The sequence below is a fragment of the Thunnus thynnus genome, chromosome 8 (genome assembly GCF_963924715.1).
Source record: "Thunnus thynnus chromosome 8, fThuThy2.1, whole genome shotgun sequence".
Classification (NCBI taxonomy): domain Eukaryota; kingdom Metazoa; phylum Chordata; class Actinopteri; order Scombriformes; family Scombridae; genus Thunnus; species Thunnus thynnus.
In genome coordinates, this window is record NC_089524.1 from 2,722,351 (window position 1) to 2,740,125 (window position 17,775).

At 37.4% G+C, this 17,775-nt stretch overlaps 1 protein-coding gene across 2 annotated transcripts; it reads left to right on the forward strand.

The window, feature by feature from the left end:
* Positions 1-970: 970 nt before the first annotated feature.
* Positions 971-16,952, forward strand: LOC137187316 (sterile alpha motif domain-containing protein 9-like). 2 transcript variants are annotated; one of them, XM_067596124.1, is made up of 4 exons: positions 971-1,878; positions 10,391-11,135; positions 11,304-11,586; positions 12,440-16,952. In XM_067596124.1, exons 2-4 carry the CDS (start codon positions 10,401-10,403, stop codon positions 16,096-16,098), a joined length of 4,677 nt encoding a protein of 1,558 aa, XP_067452225.1. In that variant the 5' UTR covers positions 971-1,878; positions 10,391-10,400; the 3' UTR covers positions 16,099-16,952. The 2 variants fall into 2 exon arrangements, with proteins under 2 accessions (XP_067452225.1, XP_067452226.1); XM_067596125.1 differs by having other exon boundaries at positions 971-1,856.
* The last annotated feature ends 823 nt before the right edge of the window (positions 16,953-17,775 follow it).

Here is a 17,775-nt window from a genome sequence, read left to right on the forward strand (position 1 = left end):
AACATTTAAATAACTTTTAAGTTAACTTTTATTTAATTTAGGACATAAGCCCTGTTTACACCTGGTATTAACATCCGTCTCGGGTGATCCGATCACAAGTGGACAGCTCTAAATACAGGTCTAAACGCACCCAAGACGCATTGAGGACGGATTGAGATCCGATCACTCAAAGACCACATTCGGAGGTGGTCTGGGCCGCATGTGACCACATTCATTTGGCAATATAAACGCAATGCGTCCTGGTCCACATTGAAGGACCACCTACTCACCTGACGTCCTCTATTTTCCGGCAGACTAGGCAGGGAATTGCATTGCTGCCTCCGGGTCCAAAGCTGTTCAACTTGTTTGATAACAGGATAAACAAATCAATTTGTTTTTCATGTGAATTAAAAAACGTTTTCCCCGTTCCCCTAACCCATTTCCCTCTTCAAATCGACAATGAGAACAGTAATTAAGCCAAAACCAGAAACTAACTTGTTTTCGCTTGTCTGTCTAAAAAAATATTTAAGAAGCTAAACGTTGCTAGATAGTTTCTTCTTTCCTGACAAGTTGATAACAACAGTTTTTTCTTTTGCTGCGCTGCTGGACATGATGAGCTCAGGTTTTATCAGGAGGGCGGCTGCTTTACTGCAAACAGTATAAACCTGGACTGTGTGTAACAGCTGATCTGTTGGATGTGTAGAAGAAAACAGAACATTATTAAAATTAGATCCTGACCGCTGCTGTCGGCGTGTCGGAGATTTAACAATAAATGGAAGTTATGCTGCTGTGTCTCGTGCGTAAATGCGCACAGTGTCTCTGAATGGAGAGATGCAGCTGCGGGGAGATCACTGCATATAACTCTCTCTCTCTCTCTCTCTCTCTCTCTCTCTCTCTCTCTCTCTCTCTCTCTCTCTCTCTCTTTCTCTCTCTCTCTATTCCGACAAGTTGAGTCAAACAAGTTGAGTCCGGTCCTCCTGCCGGTTAATAACGAACGACTTTGGTCTTTGAAAATGGAAATAATGTCCGTGTTATTTGCATCTAGAGCGGGGAAGTGAGATCCGACCACAAGTGGTCACTCAGGACGCATGTGGAGACGCATGTTAATGCCAGGTGTAATCAGACGTACTTAAACTTGTCCACTTGTGATCGGATCACCCGCGACGGATGTTAATGCCAGGTTTATCAGATCAGTATAAGTATATCAGATCACTGAGCTCAAAAAAATCAATCATTACCTGATCTTCATTACAAAATGTGAACTTTGGCTGTGTTCAACTCCGATATTACTCATACAACTGTGATATCATCTCTATCGTATATGTATTAATAAGGAAGCATTAAACACGTTCATGGAAAACTAAAAGGAGATGAAGAGATAAAATAAGACAAATGAAAGACATGAATACAAGGTGGAGAGAGAGCAGCAGGTGGAGGTGGTGTGGACATTATTACTGAGGTAAATGCAGCCAAACACATATTTTACACAGTATTTGTAGTCTGCAGCGGTTTTACAGTTAATTGACGATCGAACTTAAGTTTAATAATAATGATAATGACCAAAAGCTAAAACTCTCCGTCCAGTAATCTGGCATTGTGTTTATTAATAAATGTCTAATTGTTTAATTTTTGTTTCTGACGGCGTAATCTATTTTTAGTTATATAGCCTATAAATCTATATTAACTGCCTGATTTCTTAGACCTGGACTCAAACGTCTGTGAGTGGGTGTGCTGTAAAACCATTGCTCCAGGAAATGATGTTGCAGGGAGGGGCAGACTTCACGGATAAAGGCTCGATGATCTCCGTAAAATATCCAGTTAATAGTTAACAGCAAACCCCATCTACCAGGAGAAATGGTCCGCAGCAGAAAACCAGCGTGAGTATGCTGACTTCAGTCGGTGAGAAATTCACTTTTCATATAAAAGCTAAACAATCAATTCTTCTAACGCTCACATTTTGAATAATAACTATACTTGATGTGTCATCAATTGTGGAAAGCATTCGTATGAAACCTCATTACCGCCCTCTTGGTTATTATTCTAAAGCTTTTGGTAGGAAATGGCTCGTTATATGAGTGGGTGAAGTATAGGTAATTATACTATTTTCACATTTAATAATCAATTTGTAATTCGTTTGAGAAAAAAAATTTAACTTTAGGACTCAGTTCATAATTTTGGTTTAAGAAGCAGCTCACCCAGAAAAAACGTTTTGTAACTTATTTATTATGTCACTTATTACACATCTTAATATCTAAAAACTGACCAGTGTTTTAAATTTAATTCAAGAAGTTTATCATGTGTAAAGTAAACACGGGCAGTTACACCATACATTGAAATTCTTACTTTGCTAGACCACCCTTCACAAAAGAAAAAAGAGTTAAATTAAATTTAAATTAAAAATTAAAATCACAAAGTTTATAAGTTACATATACGTTCAAGTAGTTAATGTGACCTTGTGTCCTTTAATGACCCGCTGCAGAGTTAGTGCAGGACTAATCTCATGTTTTAGGCAGAACTTACATACACGGACAGAGACGGTAATAGGGAAGTGTTCTGATCCCTGCAGGTTAAGCATAAAATGGCTGTACAAAAATACAGCCAAATGCATCATTCAAAGCACATCCTGTATATCAGGGTGGAGACTGAAACTGACAAGCACAGACTGTATGTTGGTGTTTCATGAGAAGATTCTACAAGGCTGACATTGAAAATATATTTCATTTGATTAAAAACACACATTAAAACCATGATAGGACATGACAATGGTGTAAATTTAACATAATTTCGATTTTTTTGAATACAAATTGTGAAAAAAAGCTGCCAGAAATACTGGCAGGAAGTGGGTTAGTTAAATTTTCCTGCATTGGAAAACTAATGAGCTTTCACTATAGTAAGAAGAAACCGGTCTTTTAAATAATAACAACACTAAACTAAGGCTAAAAAAGAAAACATAATTCTGGATGTAGCATTGTGTAAACATATCATGGAATAAAACAGTTTATAGTTAAAGATCAGCAGGTTGAGCAAATAAATCTCACTTTACTAGAGTTAAGCTTAATCAAGTCAAATTGAAATGACATAAGGACCATATCATGCTGGGATGACAGCAGGTTCATGTCAGTTCACAAAACATATGCATGTTTAAGTTCAGGCACAAACTATTAATGTACATTTAATTAATATCTTTAATATTTTTAATAATATACATTTGTATATCTCAGTTAACATGTTTATTCAATTAAGAAAGGACATTCCTTCTGGTATCGCCACCTGACATTTTCTATTATTTGCCAATTATTCAGGCATCTACTAGGACATCTATTTAACCTTTTGACTTTGCTAGCTAGTTCATTCATTCATTTTTACAATACAATAAAGAGTTTTAGATTAAAACAACGTTTTCTTAGTTTTATATTGGTTGTACCACCTGACATGTAAACAGTACAAGTCTAACTATGAAGAGAAAATTAGCAATATATGAGAGAGATTTACATACCTTTCACTCATCAGTCAAGGTAATTTGCGATCCTTTAGATGATGCAATATCCTGTTTACTCATCTCTCTCTTCAATTCAAAATAAAAGTTGTATGAATGCAGTTGCGCCACCCTGACATTTCAGATATGCAGATTTCCGGACAAAGTTTTTAAAATTCTAAACAATTTAAGAACAATTAAACTATTAAACTTTGTTTATTTGAAAGGTTTTCAATATAAAATTATGCCCACATATTAATGTTATATTAATTCATATTTTAAATTACACATCTAACACATTTCATATAGTGTTAACTTGCTTGGACGGTTGCACCACTGACATTTTGAGGGTTTGAGATGGAAAAACGTAAAATATATATAATTTATATGATAATCTGGAAATATGTTCAAATTAAATAGGTTTCATAGAATAAAATGATGCTTATTATGAATCATTTAAAATTATTTAAAACCAAAGTAGTGCCCTCGGACACAAAAACCTGCATGTCACGTCATTGACCCGTATGTTTAAATTCAGGCACAAACTCAGAAGTGAAACCTCATTTGGTCTGAATTTCTTTGTGGTTTCTTAAACGATGTAAAGACAACAGATGACTCATCAAACAGTAGAGTTGCATGGAAACGGTGGGGCGTCAACCTTCTCACAGTAGTTGAAGGCTAGTTTTCATCTGTAGCTTTGGGCAGATGTTACAATAGACTCCCTAAAAGTGAAAAAAGCAAGAACAAAAAAACGGTAGAGATAAAAACACAATTATTGCAATAGGGTGCAAACAGCAACTCATGACAAAACAAAAATATGACATTAGAGAATGTTAATGTTATTGATATGACAACATTGAAGCAGTAGCCAAAGAAGTGTATAGCACATGAGGTATGTAACAGGACAGCATTGAACAAGGTTCAGCAAATATTAGTCTCACATAGCCAGACCTATCTTCACAAAGTGTGCCAGCCCTGGAGAAAGAGCAAATATTAGTTGGGTCAAGCAGGCAGTACAGAGCAGTGCTGTGCACAGACATTTTGGGGGGCAGGTGCTTAGGCAAAGAAAAGGAATGATAATTAAAGGTTAATTTCCCCAAAACAGACCAACAGTACGATATGAAGTTTGTTTGGGTCAGACTGCTTGTTGACAGAGTTGATGCATTACAACAGTAAGCCTCACCAGACTGTAACTGTCAGTGGCCCAACTTCAAGTACCCTACCACATAGTTACTCTTTCTGCAGACAAATTTCAATGGCTATTTGTCATTTGGCAATGTTTTAATAATATTTAAGGTAATACATGTACACTGCAAGTGTTGTAATGTAGACCTAACCTACAGTATATAAGGTTAGTTCAACTTTAATGCTGACAAATTACTAATATTCATGTCTGATATAGAATCGCCAAACCACTTTGTATAGTTAAAATAAATTGTGGGCTTTTAATAAAATTTCATTACAATTAGATGAACAGTTTAACTTTCAAATCTTAGCTTGTAGCTACACAAAAAACACATACCACAACGGACAATGCATGCAAGTACAGCAGTTGGAGAAACAAGAGAAAAGTTCACAAACAGAGTGACATTAACAAAATGGCAACAGTAGAAAGGAAGTGGGTTTTTTTTTTGTGGACAGATTTGACTATCAGTGAGCCACTGTTTTCCGCTCTTGTGAGTCTGACAGAAAAGGCTGACTAAAGGCACTTCCCCTGCCAAGTAGAATAATACAATACCCTCTTTTAACTGCTCTTGTGATCTGTGAACAAACCAGTTGTATTGACCAGTGTGAGCCCTCTTCTACACTGTTACACTACACTACATAGAATAACAGTTGTTGAGATATTTCAGTCTGGACCAAAATGGTAGCCAGACAGACTGACATGGACATCCCAAGAGCAATGCTGCCAGCATGGCTGAAAAGCACTTTCCACTCCTCTGCAAGTTTTTTGGATAAAAAAAAAATTTGAGTCCATAATTTTATTTACAGTTAATATTCTCTTCAAAGGATGCTAGAATCAAACATCAAAGATAACGAAGTAAAGCTGAGTGCTCTTTGTGGTAAAGATGAAAACATAACATTATCTGTCATTAAGTAACAGGTCTCTATGAAGGAAAATGAATATTGCATTAACAATACAGATATTAACATAGCATTTCTATTTGTTTTCATCTTTTTGTTTTTGTTTCACACTACCAATCAAAAGTTTTAGAACACCCCAATTTTCCCAGTTTTTGTTAAAATTTAAAAAGTTCAAGTCCAGTGAATAGCCTTAAATGGTACAAAGGTAGGCGGTAAGGCGCAAGGACCAACTGTTTATTCATTGAATTAAAACGTGCTAAATCGGGATAGTATCGTTATTGGGATATGAAATTACCTATATTGGGATATGAGATTTTGGTCATATCGCCCAGCCCTATTGGTGACTTTATCACAGCATCCTGCAGAGCCATGTAGTACACTTTGTTCTACACCTAGCTTGTCAGGGGTTCCGAACTAACTTAGAAGAAAAGAACAGGATGGTGTTTGGCTGTTATATTTGTAAAAGGAAGCTACTTTGATGAGTCAAAAACTTAGATAAAATTTTGTTGAACAAAAAGATTCCATGATTTCCCCTTTTTTTATTCTCCAGTTGTTTATTTGCTCAAAGCTTTAATTTCAGAGTGAGACATGAAACCATCTTAATATAAAAAAAAAACTTTGATTAGTAGTCTGAGTTTAATTAGGCTTCAGTTGCTACAAGCAAATATTGCGAGAGCAGAAATTTGCAGACACATTCATTAAAGATTTTTCCTCATCCTCACAGTAATACTTTTCTCTAAAATATATTTGCTGTTGCAAATTAAAAGTATATACATGTTGTGCCCCTCACTCCTTAGACCAATATTACGCCCTTAAACTACATTAAGCTTATGTTCTCTCATTCATTTCCAATTGAGGATATTTTGTTTTTATCTACCCTGCTGATTTTATGTCTCAAAATTCAGATCACATGATACATGTGACATCCCCCTACTGCCTAAATTAATAATGCATTGGATAATTCTTTGTTATTATTCTGTCATTACAGGAAATAGGTAAAGGATTACAGGAAAATAACTTTATATACCACAACCTTATATGGTGATAATATGTCAATGTTTAATTTCAAATCATCTTTATTAGCCAAGTCGGTTTATGCATTCAGGGAATTTGACTCCGAATTGGTGGCTCTCAATATACTTACAAACAACAAAATAATCTCAGAAAGATACATGAGGAAAGTCTATACAGGTGAAACGTATACGTTTCTGTGAACTCTAAACAGGATACAAGTAGTGCAATGAAGTGAGGTGTGCACAGAGTGACGATATAAATACTGAATGGTTAAAAAAAGTGACATTATTTTATATACATGTAGTCTGTGGTTATGTACAGTATATACAGCCTGTTCAGATATACAGTAATAAATTAAATGTGTACATGTTATTGCACATTTTGTATTTTAAACTAAAATATATATCATTTGTAGGTGCAGTGGGTATATAGTATAAAGTGTTTCAGGGTTATTGCACAGTGCCTGAGTTAACTGTTCATAAGTGTGACAGAGAGGCAAGGCAAGTTTATTTGTATAGCACATTTCAACAACAAGGCAATTCAAAGTGCTTTACATAGAGCATAAAAGGCAATAAGACAGAATATAAAAGCAACACAAGTAAAAAGACATTTAAATACAATTGAAAAGACCACCTCAGAGGTCTGGATGGTTCATAATGTAGCAGCAGATCAGAAATGTATTTTGGCCCTAAACTATTCAGTGCTTTATAAACCAACAGCAGTATTTTAAATCAATTCTTTGACAGACAGGAAGTCAGTGTAAAGATCTGAGAACTGGAGTGATATAATCCACTTTCTTGATTTTAGTGAGGACTCGAGCAGCAGCATTCTGAATCAGCTGGAGCTGTCTGATCGATTTTTTAGGGAGACCTGTGAAGACAGCGTTACAGTAGTCAAGTCTATTGAAGATAAATGCATGGACAAATTTTTCCAAATCCTGCTAAGACATAAGTCCTTTAATTCTTGATATATTCTTTAGGTGATAGTAGGCTGACTTTGTAATTGTCTTAATGTGGCTGTTGTGGCTGTAATGTAGCTTGACTTCACCAAGATTTCTGGCTTGGTTTGTGGTTTTTAACATCCAAAAACAATTACTTCAGTTTTGTCTTTGTTTAATTGAAGAAAATTCTGGCACATCCAATCATTGATTTGTTCAATGCACTTACTCAGTGCTTGTAGTCCTCTGGTGATATGGTTATGTAAATTTGTGTGTCATCAGCATAACTGTGGTTAAATATTTTGTTGTTTTCCATAATTTGAGCTAGTGGGAGCATGTAGATGTTGAACAGAAGAGGCCCCAGAATGGAGCCTCGGGGAACTCTGCATGTCATTTTTGTCTGCTCAGATGTGTTATTATGTATATACACAAAGTAGTCCCTATCCTTTAAGTAGGATTCAAACCAGTCCAGTACTGTGCCAGAAAGTCCCACCCAGTTTTCCAGTTTGTCTAGTAATATGTTGTGGTCAACCAAATGTAGCACTGAGATCCACTAATACTGTAATTTTGCCACTGTCAGTGTTTAAGTGTATGTCATTGAAGACCTTAACAAGAGCAGTCTCAGTGCTGTGTTTTGGCTGAAATCCTGAGTGGAAGACATCAAAACAGTTGTTTAGTGCCACAAAGTTGTTCAGCTGTTGAAAAACAGCTTTTTCAATGATTTTACTTAAAAACGGGAGGTTTGATATGGGCCTATAGTTGTTCATTAGTGAAGTGTCTAGAGTGTTCTTTTTTAAGAGTGGCTTGATGACGGCAGTTTTCAGGGCCTGTGGAAAGACACCTGAGAGAAGACACGTGTTGACAATCTGTAGAAGATCTGAGGCCGTTCAATTTGAAACAATTTTGAAAAAGCCTGTCGGCAGAATATGAAGGCAACAAGAGGAGGATTTCAGATGTTGTATAATGTCCTCCAGGTTTTTATGGTTGATCGGATGGAATTGTGTCATACTATTCAAATTGATTTTAAGTGGACACACATATCCTGCACCTGATATGAAAGCACTGACTGCTCGTCTAAATTTCTGAATTTTGTCAGTCAAGAAGGAGGCAAATTTATTGCAGGCCCTGATGGACAGAGGTTCAGGGGCTACTGACACAGGAGGGTTTGTTAGCCTGACGACAGTAGCAAATAAGATATGTGCATTATTATTGTTTTTGGCAATGATGTCAGAGAAGAAGGGCCGCCTTGCATTTCTCAGTTCCAAATTATAAATGTGAAGTCTCTTTTTATAGATGTCATAATGAACCTTTGCCACCTGCATTCAGCTTTTCAACACTCTTTTTTCCATTCTGACCAGCGTGGCATTTCTCCATGGAGATCTTTTCTTACCAGAGACAACCTTCACCTTAGTGGGTGCAATGGCATCAATGACATTTGTAATTTTAGAATTGAAATTATCTACAAGCTCATTGACTGAGACCCAAGAGAGGGCAGGTGTAGAAGAAAAGGCCTGAGTAAATATTTCACTAGTGTTTTCAGTGATCGTCGTTTTGTGATTACCTCTGTTTGAACATTTGTGGGTACAGAGATAGCACTCTCAAAGAAAACACAGGAATGATCAGAGAGAGCAACATCAGTCACCACAACCTTAGAAATGTTCAGACCCTTAGAGATGTTTAAGCTCAGAGTGTGCCCCTTGTTGTGTGTGTGTGTGTGTGTGTTGTGTGTGTTGTGTCACATGCTGAGTCAGTCCATAGTTATCAAGAACATAATACAGTTCTTTAGTCCCTCCGTCCTGGGGGTTATCAACATGGATGTTAAAATCACCAACAATAACTACACAGTCAAAGTCAATACAGACAATAGACAGCAGTTCAGCAAAGTCATCAAAAAAGGTTGCACAGTATTTAGGTGGCCTGTAGATATTTAGAAATATAGCTCGAGGGGAGGAATTCAACTAAAGAGCCACATTTCAAAAGAATCAAAGTTTCCATAAGACATCTGTTTGCATTGGAGGGAATCATTAAACAAAATGGCAACTTCACCTCCTTTTTTTTGCACTCTAGCTTCACTTATTAAACTGGAGTTGGGAGGGGTTGACTAGATAAGAACAGCTGCACTGTTATCTTGGTCTAACCAAGTTTCAGTTAAAACCATAAAGTCAAGGTTGTGCTCGATGATAAAATGATTGATTAAAAATGTTTTTCCTGACAAAGACCTGACATTTAATAAAGCTAAATTTAATGTGTTAAAAATATTATCTAACCACTTTCACAATTCTTCTGGCTAGGAGGCTGATCCTAACGAGGTGGAATCTTCCTACACCCCTGTCTCATACACACTGGATCTGTGATATACTATATTTCCTTAAATTAGAAAAAATAAGACTCTCTATGTCAGGCAGATCCAATAAATTTGTCAAGCTCTGGGGCCCCTTTCTCAATTAAGTCAAAAATACTAAATTTCCGATATTCCAACTTAAAGCAATGTTAAATCAATGTGAAATGTAAGTACAATGGTAAGATGTGTCAACGTGAGCCTTTTTAGTTCAGCTTAGTTTTCTTTTTTCTTTCTGCACTACTGCTAGGTCATAACATCATTTTGCATGTATACTGGACTTCCATAGGAATGCCCACCAAACTTTTGGCATATTTTCTGTGTACTGTATTGTTTACTATAGCTTGCCACCACATTTGAACTACATTTGTTTCATAAACTGATTTACAATCTTCAGGTACCAATTATAATGTAAATGAATATTTTAACTCTCCTGAAAAGCCAATAACCATCTGGGTGACTGATATTTTTTTTTTCTTTGACATCTTCAGTCTTAAGGCAATATGTTGTCTTACTGTTCCTTTCACTATTTTGATCTATGACTCATCTGTTTCATTTTTAGTTGATCCAATATGAAACGCTCAACAACAAAGCCGCCACCTGAAATTGAAAAATGGACGAAGGAAGATGTCCACCTGTGGCTGATGACACAGGTCAAAGTTCATGAGCTTTGTGCAGACAGGTTCATTGAAGAAGATGTCTCTGGAGATAGTTTAGTTCTCTTTGAAAAGACAGACATATTAGACTTGGGAATAAAACACGGTCCTGCAGTCAAAATCACATCTTATCTAGAAAGGTTGAAAGAAGGATCAAAACATGAGTCACAGTTCCCAGCATACGTGGAAAAGTGGACAAAGGAGCAGGTGAACCAGTGGTTACAGCAGCATGTGAAGACATATAGCAAATATGCAGAACGGCTCCAGGAGGAAGATGTTTCTGGAGATTGCCTTGTTTGCTTTAAGAAGCAGGATTTTCTGGATCTGGATGTGAAAAGTGGTCCTGCTGTAAAGATTCTGGCAGAACTACGTCAGTTGAACAAGAAACTAGAGCCGACACTGCAACCGATCCCTCACACCAGCACAGACCAAAAAGCAACTCCAAAACCCATTCAACCTGAGCCAAGTCTGGCTCAAGCAATAGCAACCCAGCAAGCTGAGTCATATAACAAAATCGAATCAAAAACTGATGAAATGGTGGGAAAAAAGTCCGAAAATGTTCATCTGCCATTCAAGAGAACTGCAGGAAAAGAGGAAATTCAGCAACCAAAGGCACAGGACTTGGGCGCCAAGAGGAAAGAAACTCTTGTGGTAAAATTTCTGTTGTTTTATAATCAATACAGTAAAATCACAGTGACTTGTAGTTCCATTTTTACAGCACATAAAGGCATAACAAACCTCCAGGATTTTTAGTTATTATAGACAGTGATTTCTTTGTAATGTTAACAATAAATAATTTACATCCCTTTCTTTCCACAGACCACAATCTTTCCTGACATACCCAATGTCACTGTGGAGATCCAGAAAACCTTAGATGACCTTCCTAAAGATGACCTAAAAAGGTTTCATTTCAACCTAAAAAAATACAGCAAATCCAAGTATAAACCTGTTCCTTGGAGTAAACTGGAGGGCAAGGACACCATGGACACTGCTATGTTAATGACTGACCACTACGGAGGCAATGAGGCCTTGCAGATCACACTAGACATTCTAAAAGAAATCAATCAATCTCAACTTGCTAATTGTTTGGAAAAGAACATGGGTAAGATAGCAAATGCAAAAGTGTATTCAAATGATGAAGTTTATGACTTTGCCTAAATGTTCTTTAGTTGTAGTTTATAATCTGCATTAGTTTGTGATGTTGTCACACATTTGATTGAATCTAACTTAATTTGAGGTTAAACTATTATTGTTGTTAATTCTGAAGAAAACCTTAGTTTTGAGTGTTCAAATTACAACAGAAACTTAACTGCACCTGGGATGACTGGCAATATTTCATATTTTTCTTACTGTCATCAAGTCCCATTAAAAGACCAAACCCACTGAAACAAAGTACTGATCCTTCAAACAAGAATTGCCTGTGTATGCAAATCCTGATACATAACATGAACTATTAAAAACACACCATCAAGCCACACCTCTGGACTGGGTGATGTGTTCCCTCATGACCATGAACACACACACTGTAGTTTATTTTGTCCCAATCCCACACACCATCCTGCTGCCAGAAATTCTCACTAGAGCACCAAATGTGGATTCATCCAGCACTGAAAATAGTCCCAAACAAATGTACAATTTTCATCTGTTTGTTAAAAACTACAGTGGCCAGCTGTTTTAGGAAATTACTGAGCCTGTTTTAAAATGTATCTATATATTTGTAAGCCATTTAAGATTTATGTCTTCAGTAGGAACCAGTGAAGTTGGAGTTGAGAGCCTGAGGCAAGATGTGGAAGTCAGAAAGTATTGAGCACATACTTGGTTTTGGGTTTTTTTCTTGGGATTTTCTGACAATAAAAAAATACAGAATAACAACAACCTTAACCTTTAAAGTTCAATCAAGAGATGTTGTGTGTGTTTGTCTACTTAATAATGTACTTATTTTACTGTTCATACAGGTCAACTGAGGCAGCAGTGTCTTTCAAGAGATGTTTTGAAGAAAGAAGCTAACCAGGGTGACAAACTTAAGAATTTGTTGACTTGTGGTGGGAACTCACTGGACAACTATGACAGATTTGTTGTTGTTGCAAACAAAAGCAGTCCAGAACAAGTGCAGTACCTCCAGTTTCTGAGTAAGTTGAAATTGTTCTGTGTGTTAGACTTTGACCCTGAGTCTGCTGCTAAAGGTGGACTGTGTCACTCATACAGAGAGTCGAGAGTCGCCAATCAGCACACCCCATCACAATATCAAGGACAGACTGAATCGGTGATAAAGAATCTTAACCTCTACAAACAGACCAGTTGGGTCTTCTGCAATGGCAGACATGACCTTGACAGCGACTCTAACAGAGAGTTAGATTATAAGAACTGGCTAAGGAAATCTTGCAGAGATGTAGAGCAGTTGGTTTCATTCATTTGCAACCCTGAAGTTCTCCTTCATGGGAGAAGTCTCATCATCTTCCTCCTACTTTCACCTGTGGACTCTGAGAAAGACCCAATCTATGACACCTACAAGTCCTTCTTGAAACACACTGAGGAGAAAAACATCATCACTATTTGTGATTCTCAGAGCACCTATGAGAAATGGAGGGAGCTGATACAAGACAAGTGTGACTGTGACATTGACTCACAATCCATATATGAGTTGACCCTTAGCGAGGTCAATGGGACTGTAATGGCACTCGGGCCTTTCAATCAGTCATCTGAAAGGCTGCTTCCCTCTTCGGACTCCAGTGCTGTTGTTCTGAAACAGAAAGATGAAGATCTGATGACAGCTTTGGACATTTTGTGTCTAAATCAGTGTGAAAACACCTTTGATGAAAACAGTCAAGAGTTCCATGACTTCAGAATCAAAGTTGAGGAAGAATTTTACAGAGGGGGTAAAGTCAAATGGTGGAACTTCTACTTCTGTGACAAAGACACAGAAAAGCCATTCATCAAGAGAGACAAGTATGAAAATGTGAAGAGGATGATAAGGTCTCAGTGGAGAGATTCAAAAAATGCATGTGTTCTGCTCAACCTTTTCCACCATCCAGGCTGTGGTGGGACCACTTTAGCGATGCATGTCATGTGGGATCTCCGTCAAGAGTTCAGATGTGCTGTGCTGAAAGACAACACACTGCCAAAAGATGAAGTCGCTATTCAAGTTAGAAAACTCATGAAGCTTGAGAGTGAGAAACCATCTTCAGTTTTGCTGTTAGTTGATGACTCAAAGGAAACCAAGAATCCTTATGAACTTGCAAACTGCATCCGTAAAACTGTAGAGGGTTTCTCCAACATGAATATGGATGACATGCAAAACTGCAAAGTCATCATCCTTAACTGTGTTCGTTCACATAGCCCAAAGGAGCAATACAAACAGGACAATTCAACACCATGTCAGTACATTACTGCTTCATTGACATCAGAAGAACAGAAGGAGTTTGAAAAGAAACTTAAAGAGCTTGAAGAATCTCATGAAAAGCCTGAAAACTTTTACAGTTTCATGATCATGAAGAGCAATTTTGACACGGATTATGTCGACGATCTTGCTCGTAACACACTGGAGAGCTTTGATTTCAGCACAAAGGAGGCCCAACTGTTTGCTTTTATAGCATTACTGAACACCTATGTGGCAGAATCTGAAATCTCTCTCTCTCTCTGTGAGGATTTTCTTGGGATGAAAATGATACGTTGGAGGGAGGACAGTGTACTGGACAGAATGAAGCCATATTCAAACTTCCTCATCATAGACACAAATGAAGAGTGGGGCGGATACAAAGGCATCCGAATTCTTCATCACACCATAGCATCTGCCTGTCTGGAAGAGTTGGAGAGAAGCTGCTATATAAAAGTAAGTGGTATTGCTATGGAGATTCTTCACTGTGATCTGTTCTTCAGTGTTGGAGTTGTCAAACACAGATTCATGCTCTCAATTCAGCGAATGTTGATTGAAAGGCAACGCAAGAAAGATGGAGATGAAAGGCAGCGTAAGAAAGATGGAGATGAGAGAGAACCATTTTCTCCCCTCATAGAGAAAATCCACAACCAGCAAGGCAGGCAAACTGTCCAAGAAATATTTGTGAAAGCATCATCCAGGTTTGAAACAAGTGCATCTATTCCCCAGGCACTGGCAAGATATCTGTACATCAATGAGCGTGACTTCCCAGAGGCTCTGAAGTGGGCAGAAAAGGCCAAGAACATCAAGCAAAATCCGTACACATTTGACACAATTGGACAGGTGTACAAAAGCAATTTAAAATCCAACATCCACAGAGAAAAGCAGGAGACAACACATAACCCAGAAGATTTAAACACAAACGTTAAAATAGCAGATGATGCTCTCAAAGCGTTTAAAAGGGCTCAAGAGCTGGCAAACACAGAGGATGAACCTGAGGAGGAACCCGCTGATGATGAGTCAGAGGACTATCCCAGAAAGTCATATAATATTTATGGCTATGTGGGTGTGCTGGAAATTGCTTTCCTGATCTTTGAGATTTTGGGCAGATTACCATTCTTTGAAGAAAATGATCCAATGAAGAAGAAGTACTTGCAGAGTTTTCTGCAGAAAGTAATCCCAATCACCAGCATCTATAAAGATGACAATGAGATCAACAACAGATACATGGAGATCATCAAAGAACATGAGCCGTTCCTCCTCAATTTAAAAACTGAGGTAAAAGAAACATTTGAACTTCTTGACTGTTACTTCATGTATATAAAAGGGAACAATTCAGAATTTGATTCAAAGAATCGTTGGACCGTCTGTGGTCATTTTAAAAAGTATGTAAGTCTTTTTTGCACTGCACCAGAGGAAATCAAAAAAGAACAACAAAACAATCCCAATCTCAATTTGAAAATGGATATTGAAGAGCGAAGATTGTGTCTTGAGAGGAATCAAGCAGATACATTCGCAGGGATCCTTCAACATTTGGACAAACCTGCTGAAGAGATTGAGAAGATCACAGAATGCTATGCATTCTTGCAACAACAACAACAATTTATCAACAAAAAACAAAAGACAAAGGAAACAATTAATTACATTTTGTCAAACATAATCCTTAACCTTTTGAAAACAAAATCGAAACATGTAAAGAGTTACAGCCACCTCTCTGATCTCCTTTTGAAAACTCTGCAAGATGTAGGACTTCGGTATCCCTTCCCAGACCCATACTACCTGGCTCTGCTGTTACTCTGGCCAAGTCCAACTCAGGAAAACACAGAAATCGGCACATATGTGACTGCAATTCGAAACTCGTCCCGCAAACATCTGTCAAAGTTGTTTCACAAGAGAAGCACTGTTGCTCATCTCTACCTGGGGAAAGAAAAGGGGCTCAAGAGGCTTATTTCTAAACCCAAACTTGATGAGAATTTTAAAATGATGCGCCGTGATGCCTTGGCACAACTTTGGCGGAATGGAGACATATTTAAAGACAAAGCAATTACCAACTGCCTTCAGCGAGTCACTGGAACCATTGAGCAAGAAGAGGTGTTTGCGAATTATGGAAAACTGAAAATCCCTGTGCGTCCAGCTCTAATTGGTGGAATAAGAAGTGGTTTTAGCACAGAAAAGGTTTCTTTCTACCTTGGTTTTGCTATTAATGGACCCCTTGCATATGATATTCAGCATGAAAACTAGAGTACTTGATTGAACAGAGAAATGTGCAACTCAAGCACTGAGCCAAGAAACTGAAGAATGTGGAAAAACACGTTTGGTAGCTGGTGATTCACTGGAAACAAATTTGAAACACTCAACACAGCAAATGATGAGCATGACAGACTGGAGATGTAAATATTATAGTCAATTCCTATACATTCATACAATACATACAGTTCCTGTACTGAAATCTTGCTGTATGTGTATAAACATATGTTTATATATTATGTTACCATTTCAGCTTTTGTAAACTTTGTAAGTTTTTAGATATTTTCTTTGGGGATTTTTTCTTTTTATGTTGCTGTCAGAGATTTTTCCAGTTGTGCTGTAAATTGTAGTGCTAACAGCAGGGACAGTGAAACATTGACCAGTCACCTGCTACAGTATCATAGAGCGCAAAAGAGCCCTGTAGCTCTCTGAACCACAGTTTGATAACCACTGATCTAGAAGTTAGTACTTGTATTTACTTTTTTGAGTGTACATAATGATGAGGAAAAGGTGACAAATGATTCATATTCAGTTTTTTTGTGAGAAATGTGTTTGATTATTTTAGATGATATTTCAAAGATGTATATTAGTATATGTTTTGTTGGCTCTAAATACATTACTTATAATAATAAAATATACAAAGGAATATTATATTTTGTTTGTTGTATTTATTGTTGTTAGTAGTATTTTATGGCAACCTTGACTAGGTAGAACTGAGAATCTGTGATACTTTAAAACAGTTTTGTGTGCCAACCCTGTGTTTCCCCTAGAATTTTTTTTACACCTGGTGGTACACAAGGAAAAAACCCTAAAGAGACAAGACGTGCGGGTTGAAATGTTTGCATGGTCAGCTTCAGTCAGGTGGCACAGCAGGCGGTCTGCAGTCATGGAATAACAGGTCAAACAGTGATTTTTGAGATCACGGTAATCTCAAAAATATTAAAGAATATTTGTTAAATATTGTTCAGAAATTAAATCTTTAATTTTAGCCTTGTAAAAAATCATCACACACAGTTATCAGGACTTGATCAGCTCTCAGCTGCTGATCCTGCTGCTGGCAGCAGCTAGGAGCTGTGCAGATTTATTTCCCTTTGTAATTTAATCATTGTTTTCACCTCAATTATTTTCCCATGTGTTCCTCGTGTCCTCATGTATTGATGAAGCAGGAAAGTCAACCCGTATCTGATCTGGGTCTTGACAGACCTTCAAACTGACGGGTCTTTTTAAATACCTCTGTGTATTGCCACTATTTGGTCAAATAATTGGACAATTTCATCTGATTAGTTAATTCTGATAAATATTATGACTAACCAATATGACATGTATTTTTTAAAATATGTTGATGTACAGAATAATAATCTTTCACATTGTAATCCTTTTATTTTAAATCTTTTGCTTGTTTGTGCACTGTTGCGCGTCCGTGTGTGTAACAAGCAGTGTACGTGCGTTTTGCACCTGCCTATGTAGGTGCATATTACTATCTTGATAATGTGCCCTTAAAATAACAGAAACACTGTGCCATTGACTTCAGACCAGGTTTTTGTTGGTCAATAGCGCAGTCACTTTCTGCTGCCACAAGATAGCAATGCGCCAACAATGCACCTGACCACACCTCATTTTAAGAGGTGAGCCCACTTATTAGCACTGGTAAGAATAACCGCCAGATGCACT